The 8,805-nt window shown below is 37.9% G+C and overlaps 1 protein-coding gene across 1 annotated transcript; it reads left to right on the top strand.

Moving 5' to 3' along the window:
• Nucleotides 1–440: 440 nt before the first annotated feature.
• Tasl (TLR adaptor interacting with endolysosomal SLC15A4) lies at nucleotides 441–4,121 on the top strand. The gene is made up of 2 exons (XM_051179203.1): nucleotides 441–484; nucleotides 2,814–4,121. Exon 2 carries the CDS (start codon nucleotides 2,815–2,817, stop codon nucleotides 3,709–3,711), a length of 897 nt encoding a protein of 298 aa, XP_051035160.1. The 5' UTR covers nucleotides 441–484; nucleotide 2,814; the 3' UTR covers nucleotides 3,712–4,121.
• Nucleotides 4,122–8,805: the final 4,684 nt, after the last annotated feature.

Here is an 8,805-nt window from a genome sequence, read left to right as displayed (position 1 = left end):
TGCCAAGATTTTCTAAAGTTTATATAGAAATTCAAAAGTCAAGCTGGGCCTTGTTGGTGCATACTTTTAATCCCAGTGCTTGGGAGGCAGAGGCAGAGGCAGGAAGATCTCTGTGAGTTCAAGGCCAGCCTGGTCTACAGAGCGAGTTTTAGGACAGGCTCCAAAGCAACACAGGAAAACCCTGTCTCGAAAAACCTAAAAGAAAAAAAAAAAAAAAAAAAAAAAAGAAAGAAAGAAAGAGGGAAAAAAAGAAATTCAAAAGTCATTGGTGAACTATTTCCTGACTCAAAATGTTCTGAACATATATGTAAAATGCAAAAAATGCCATGCACAGCCTGCTGGGTTTAGGATGGGGAAATAGCTTCATCTCAATTGGGACCATTATGGTCATCTTTGTTTCTTGGCTAATTATCCTCTCATTTAATTTTTTCTGCTCCTCTAGATATTAGTTTTATTGAACTGTACATTGAAAGTATTTTTTAAGGTAAGCATCGTATTTTCTTTTTTATCCTTTGAAATTTACTAAGGATACAAGCATTATTCTTCCCAGATTATTCCCAGATTTGTTGAAAACTTAGCTTGGTATCTTTATGTTGTATAACTTTGCCTTCAGACTAACGAACATTTAAACAATTGATGAATTTGATAAATATATTTGGGAAATAATTTTGAAAATATAGGTATTTTATAACATTATATATGTACAATTGTTTGATTTATTGTTTTCTCATATATTACATCTGACAACAGTTTCCCCAAAAGGAACATTTTATTTACTTGGAAAACTGTATAAATGTAAAACAGGGACTGAAACTGGAACACATAATGTTATGTACTTTTACAAATGATCCTTCTTTTTGAATTTTCAATTTCAGTGTGAAATTGACAAGTCTGTTTTAGTAGCCTGGCCCTTGGGATCAAAGACAACCAGTTCTGACTGTTGCCTGTTGCTCAGATTCCAGGAATGCCAGTGTGTTCCTTTTTTTAGAAAATGCAGCTGCTTGTTTCTGGCTTGGTCTCTCCATCCCAGTCTCCAATGACAACTGCTAAGGATGTGGAAGGGGGAGGGAAAGTTTGGGGGAAAGCCTATTGGCAGGAAGAATTTTAATAACTAGGGTAGAGGTAAACTTGTCAGTTGAGTGTAGCCATTTCTAGGATATATTCTGCAAAGTGAGAGGTATAAAATGAAAAAGCCAACGTGACAACAAAAGGTAGGGGAAACTTTGGTCTTTCATAATACATCAATCATGAATTAGTTTCAGAATTTTTGTCAATTGTCTCATCAACTTACCAAATATTTTTAGAATTCCCCTTTATTCCAATTGCTATATAATCCCTAGGAACAAAATTTTATAAAATGAGCAACGTTACAGTTCTTGTTTCAGTAGAATTTGCCACATATTTATTCAATCTTTTTTTCTCTTAACATACTGGCCATGTGACTCTCCAGATGGCACTTCCCTTTCTGGATACAACGTAACTCTTTTGTGCAATAACCAAGGCCCTTTGTAATCAAATTCAGGGGCTATTGTACCAGTTCTATTTCTTCCTCTTAGCTTTTTATTATGTAGCAAATAGGCCAGTGTCTTCTTATAATTTTATGTTGATAGCTCCAACTCCTGTTTACCCTTTACCATTGAGCTGAAATGCCACATGTCTTTTTTTATTTTACTTTATTTATTTTTTATTTTACATGTTGATCCCAGTTTCCCTCTCCCTCCCTTCCTCCCTCCCTCCTTCCCTCCCTCCCTCTTACCCTCTCTCCCTCCTCACATGCACCCTGACCACCCTCCCCTTCCATCTCCCCACCCACATTCCACATGCAGGGCTATACCATCCAGGTGGGGTCATGTAAATCTGTCAAGTCATTTGAAGTAGGGACTATGACTTCTCCCCTGTCTCTAGGTTAAGGCAGTATCCCTCCATGGGGGATGTGTCCGCAATGTCCTTTTGTGCACCAGGAATACATTCTGGTTCCACTGTCTGAGGTCCCTTAGACTGCTCAAACCTTCTAGTTGAGACCCATATTCAGGGGTCTGAGTCAGCCCCATGCTGGATTCCCAGCTATCAGTCTGGGGGGCCCATTAGCTCCTCCTTGTTCGGGTCAGATGTCTCTATGTGTTTCTGCAACCTGGCCTTGTTCCCTCTCACTACATCTGGATTCTAGTTTGACTCAGTGTTTAGTTATGGGTGTTTGCTTCTGTTTTCAACTGGTACTAGATAAGGGCTCCAAGATGGTTGGATAAATTAGTTGTTGATCTCACTGTCAGGGAAGGACATTTATGGTAGCCTTTCCACTGATGCTCAAATTGTTAGTTGGAGTCAGTCTTGTAGGTCTCTAGGCCTTTCTTTAGGTTCAGTTTTCTCTCAAACCAATAATGGCTCCCTCTTTTATGCTCTCTCTCTCTCTCTCTCTCTCTCTCTCTCTCTCTCTCTCTCTGTTCTGTGTTCTATTCCTACCCTGACTTCTTCAGCCACATCCTGTGACTCCTCCTTTTTGCCCTGGACTGTGTTAGGGTCCTTATCTTAATGCTTCCTTTGTGCCAACCACTGTTATAATCTCCAGTAATATAATATTGAAGCTATTTAAATCCAGTTTATTTTCTTCCATAAGAGAAGGATGGGGTATAGCCTTTTATCTTTGTATCTCCAACATAGGTCCAGTATACATCAGATACACAGTTAGTGATGGCCTGGTCAGTGAATGAATGACTGAATTAATGAACAAATCATCTTTTGTTTTTGATATATATACTGCCAATTAATTATTTCCTAGTCTTCTTTTCTCTCACTGTCATGACTTCTATTTTCAGAATGCTGTCAGAAGGGTATCTCAGTGGACTTGCTTGCTGTAATGACATTCATTGGAATTGTGCATCTTATAACGAACCGGTGGCTGGGGAACAGGGTGAGGAGAGAAGTTCTGTTTCTGCTCTTTCATATTCCTCTGTGAATGAAACACAAGTTCAAAGCCTTTATGTGAGCTGCAAATCGTCTGGCAAGTTTATTTCTCCGGTGCGTGCAAGAGGGAGTCAACACAGCAGAAGTCAGAGCAGAACAGTGGTGCAGGCAAACTTCAACCCTGTATTTGAAAGTCCAACTTTGGCCACAGTTGACATTTGCAGAGATGCGATCAGGGAGACCTATTTGGTTCCATCTTCTTGCAAAAGTATTTGCAAAAATTACAATGACTTACATATTGCAGGGGGACAGGTGATGGCCATTAACTCAGTAATGGCAGATTTTCCCTCAGAGAGCAGTTTTGAAGATGGTCCTTTGCTGAGGTCATCTGAGATTCCTTTGTCCATGGAGGACTCCATTTCCACTCAACCCACTGAATTTCCCCTCAAACCTATCCAGCGGTACTCATCCTATTGGAGAATAACCAGCATCAAAGAGAAAACCAGCCTGCAAATGCAGAAGCCTATTTCAAATGCAGTGCTCAATGAGTACCTGGAGCAGAAGGTGATTGAATTATATAAGCAATACTTTATGGACACTATGTTTCATGACAGCTCTCCTACCCAGATTCTAGCATCAGAACTCATCATGACAAATGTGGACCAAATTAGTCTTCAAGTATCAAGAGAGAAGAATCTGGATACCTCAAAAGTCAAGGACATAGTTATTAGCCACCTATTGCAGTTGGTGTCATCTGAGATCAGCACCCCTAGTCTCCATATTTCTCAGTATAGCAATATAACTCCATAGAAAAGATTCCTCTCAATTCTCTCATTTTTATCAATCACAAAGTAATATCGTGTTAATTTATTCAGAGAACGTGAGGGAGGGAATTAAGGACTAATAAAGGAAAGTTTGAGAAATCTCATACTACTAAACATACTGAAGGAATACAGGAAGAGGAATCATGAGGGATGGTTTCAAGGACAGGGTTACATAGAAACAGAAAAACTAAAAATGATCATAGGGAGAAGGATATTAATCATGTGTTTCACAGTCATATAAATTCCTCTAGGTTGTTTCTTCTAGAAAGAAATGGACTAGAAGATGGTTGTTGAATGTGGGTGGACTGACATTTTTCCAAGTATAAGCTTGTATAATTTTTCTCTATTCTGTATTAGTTAACTCATTTAGGTGTATTAAATATTAAAGGTATACCAAACAAATTGCAATTATTTAATTTTTTGAAACAAGGTTCAATGTAGTTCAGGCTGGCTTTGCAATCATTATATAGCCAACAATCTTGAATTTCTTATTCTCCTGCTTCTGTCTTACAAGTACCATCACATCAGAATTTGTTTTTATTTTTGTATGAAAAGGCATAGCCACAAGACAATGACTTAAACCCCCTATTTCTATTTAGTGATACAGATAACATTTTTCTAAGCAAAAAGCCTCTGACTGTGAACATTGAAACATTTTGTTTTATTTTGCTAAGTATAATTTTCATAGTGTTGTAACATTCATATGTTATTTTGATTTGGAACCAGGAAAAGATCCTTCTATATGCTCCATACAAGACCTAGGTCTCCATAATACCAAGTTCTATGTATTTGTTTACTAAAACTGTAGCTTCAAGTGTACATTATTGTCTTAATCTTTTATCCAGTTTAGGAGTTGAAAAACTATGACACATTGGCCAAATGTAGTTTTATGCTAGTTTTGAACTCCTCTGAGCTAGGGATGGATGTTCTTTTTCTTTTCATCTCCTTTTTGTGTGGTTGTAAAACTTTTATTTATTTTTTATTTTTTTTTACATACTAATCCCAGTTACCCTTCTCTCCACTCCTCCTACTTCCCCTACCTCCCCCTCATCCTACCCTCTTTTGCTCCTCAGAGAAAGCAAGGCCTCTCATGGGCAGTCAACAAAGTCAGTCCTATTACTACACTGAGGCAGGATCAAGGCCCTTCCCTCTGTGTCTAGGCTGAGCAAGGTATCCCTCCTTAGGAAATGGGCTCCAAAAAGCCAGATATTCAATAGAGATAAATACTGGTTCTTCTGCCAGTGTCTCCACAAACTGCCCAAGCTACCCACTGTCACCTGCATTCAGGGGGTCTAGTTGGATCCTATGCAGATTTGTCAGTTGTCAGTCCAGAGTCAGTGAGCTTCCACTAGCTTTGGTCAGACGTTTTTGTGGGCTTTCCGATCCTGGTCTTAACCCTTTTGCTTGTATGGTCACTCCTCCCTCTCTTTGGCTGAAGACCTGGAGCTTGGCCCTGTGGTTAATTGTGGATCTCCACATCTGCTTCCATCAGTTACTGGATGAAGGTTCTATGGTGACAATTATGGGAGTCACTAATCTGATTACAGGAAGGGAAGTTAAAGTATCCTCTCCACTATTGCTTAGATTCTTGCTGTGGTCATCCTTGAGTATTCCTAGGAATTTCCTCAGTGCTAGGTTTCTTTATAATAATGCCTCCCTCTATCAAGATAATTCTTTCCTTGCTCTCCCTCTCTATCCTTCTCCTAACTCTACCCTGTTCCCTCATGTTCACCTCCCCCACTCAACTTACTTTCTCTCCCCTCTCCCCTTCCATCCTCCCCCCCTCTCATGCTTCCAATGTACTCAGGAGAACTTGTCTATTTTCTCTTCCTAGGCGGATCCTTGTATGACTCTCTTAGGGTCTTCTTTCTTATCTAGTTTTTCTGGAGTTGTGGGTATAGGCTGGTTATCTTTTGCTTTATGTCTAATACCCACTTATGAGTGAGTAATACCATATTTATCTTTCTGGGTCTGGGTCTTTGGTGCTTTTGGTTTTAGCCATTTGACAGGAGTTGTTTTGATTTGTATTTTCCTGATGGCTAAGGATGTTGAACACTTTCTTAAGTGTCTTTCAGCTATTTTAGATTCCTCTATTGAAAATACTCTATTTAGTTCTGTACCCCCACTTTTTAATTGGATTATTTGGTGTTTTGATGACTAGCTTCTTGAGTTCTTTATATATTTTGGAAATCAGACCTCTGTCAGATGTGTGGATGGTGAATATCTTTTCCCATTGTGTAGGCTGCTGTTTTGTCTTGATGTGTCCTTTGCCTTATAGAAGCTTCTCAGTTTCAGGAAGTCTCCTTTATTAATTGTTGATCTCTGTGCTACTGGAATTCTGTTCAGAAAGCAATATCCTGTACTAATTCAGTTCATTCAAGGGTACCTCCCACTTTCTCTTCTAAGAGGTTCAGTGTGGCTGGGTTTATGTTGAGGTCTTTGATCCATTTGGACGTAAGTTTTGTGCATGGTGCTAGATATGGATCTACCTGCAGTCTTCTACACACCGGCATCCAGTTAGGGCAGCACCATTTGTTGAAGATGCTTTCTTTTTTCCATTGTATAAATTTAACTTTTTTTTTTTGTTGTCAAAAATCAGATGTTCGTAGGTGTGTGGGTTAATATCAGGGTTTTCAATTCAATTCCATTGGTCTACCTTTTTAGTTTTGCACCAATACCAAGCTATTTTCATGATTAAAGATTAAAGAATTCAGGGATGGTGATGCATCCAGAAGTTCCTTTATTATACAGGGTTGTTTTGGCTATCCTGGATCATTTCTTTAGAAAGGCATTCTAAGCAAAGGAGTATTTGCTAAGGGAGGAATGACAAATAGATAGCTATAATGACAAATAGATAGCTATAATTGGGATTGGAAAAAAGCATGAAAAATAAGAAGTATAGAAGGCTAGGGGTGTAGTTCAGATGTAGAGCACTTACTTGCCCAGCATGTGCAAGGTCCTAAGCTCAATCTCCAACATGCAAAAGGAAAGGTACAGAAAGTATAGTAAGACATGTATAGCAACTCTAAGCTCAATCTCCAACATGCAAAAGGAAAGGTACAGAAAGTATAGTAAGACATGTATAGCAACTATTTAGGGTCAATCGAGTAATTCTAAATTTTTGGGGTTTTTTTGTAATTTATTATAATTCAGCATCAGTACTTTTCACTTATCTCATATTGTATTTTCTTACTTTTTGCCCCAGCCATATTACTATAGGATTATAACTAGTACCTTCCAAACTAAGCATTCTGGGCAGTGTGGAAGGAGTTGGAGTTTCTTCAGCATGGACTTTAGTCCAGTAGAGCATTGGTGAATGTATTACTCAGATTTCTCTAGTGAAACAGAACATACAGAATGAATCTGTATTAAAGGGGAATTCGTCAGATTGGTTTGCACTGTAAAGCCTCGGCAGTTAAACAATGCATATCTTCCTACTGGAGAGGCCAAAGACCTGGTAACTTTTCAATCTGTAAGTGTGGATAACTCAGTTATCCTAGTCTGACACTGAAAGCCTAGAGAATTTCTAGTGAGTCATTATCTTCAGTCCACACTGGAAGGCCAAAGAAGCTGAATTATCATGTCAGTTTAGATGCACTTTCCTGTATGATGTGAAGGCAAGCAGACAAAAAACAAAACAAAACAAAACAAAAAAACCAAAAGTAAACAAAAGCTTTTTCTTTTCCCTTTTATCTTGGCTGTCAACAGAATGTTCCATCCACATTTAGATTGAGTCATATTATTTTAACTGAACTGATGTTTTTAGCTTGCTTGCTGGTTGATTCAGGATCTAGTCAATATAACAACAAAGATTAAACAGCACAATCATGATTTGCTTTTAATTGATATGTGGCCATTGCACATTTGATGTGGAAACTACTCTAATCCTACAACACTGTTTATTTCAGTCTTTTGAGCCCATTGTTTTTCCAGGAACAATCTGATGCTGAGAAGAAGGAAATGAAATTGAATCCCTAGCAACTGTTCAGTTGAGATTCACAGAGAACACTTCCTGAGATTTCATCTGTGATTTACTAAATTAGGAAAATGTAGAAAGCCAAGACAGTTGGGAAACTTGTTTCTCCTAGTATAGTTTTCCTTTTGTTAATGTTTAAAAATATTTTTGAGTCTTTGAGGATTGAGTGCATCCTCGGTTCCTGTTTTAAGTATTTTTTTTTTGTTTGTTTGTTTTGTTTTTTGATTCAAGGTCTCACAAAGCTTTCTAGGTTGGCCTAGCACTCACTTTGTATACTAGGCTGGTCTTAAATTTTGATTGTCTTGCTTCAGTCTTCCAATGCTGGTATTAAAAGCATGTGCTACCAAGCCAGCAGGTCTTGACCTTATTCTGCAGAATAAAATTATCCAATTCCTTCAAAACAGAGAAGCAAAGGTCACGTTGAACAGCTCAGTTAAAGTTGCAGGACAAGTTACAAAATGTTTTTCTGTTTTCCACAAATCTCAATCAGAAGAATGTTTTGCTTTACTGAACTTTTTCTTCATTTTATTTGCAATAGATTTTTTAAATTAAAAGTTTAATTCTGAATCATTTTTATAACTGTATTTCTTGAAGCACTGTATCATAGCAGTTTACAACAACTTTGGGATAAAAGGCAACTGGAAAACTGTCCAAAACAAGGCTCAAATAACTCTTCTTACTGATTTACCCTACTGCTCATATCCCCAATTAAGTTTTTGTTCAAAAACAGGAAATAGATTCACCTACTTATTTTAAGCATATTAAAAAGGAAACTAATGGAACCATTTCTATCTGTCTATTTATACAAAAGGCTACACAATGTTACACATCTCCAGATTACGATTAGCATGATTATGAATTAGTGTTCTACACCATTACTCAGTTCTTAGAAATCAGAAATTGCTATAGCAGATTCACTAGAGCATAACATTACAAGACTTAAAACTAACAGTCACAGCAAAAAATAAGAGCTACTTCAGTCTTGAGAACTCAATGTCCTTATTCCCTAACCTGTCATGCCTAACTCCTCTCCTTTTTAATAATAAGTAAATGTCGGAATGTAAGGATTCAGGCATTACACTGGCCTGCCCCTATCACCTGGCA

This window comes from Phodopus roborovskii, unplaced genomic scaffold, assembly GCF_943737965.1.
Source record: "Phodopus roborovskii unplaced genomic scaffold, PHOROB, whole genome shotgun sequence".
NCBI lineage: Eukaryota > Metazoa > Chordata > Mammalia > Rodentia > Cricetidae > Phodopus > Phodopus roborovskii.
This window is presented reverse-complemented; position numbering and strand designations above follow the sequence as displayed.

Bases quoted from the DNA above. Each gene is read 5' to 3' on its own strand.
- Tasl (XM_051179203.1), top strand. From the start codon at position 2,815: ATGCTGTCAGAAGGGTATCTCAGTGGACTTGCTTGCTGTAATGACATT.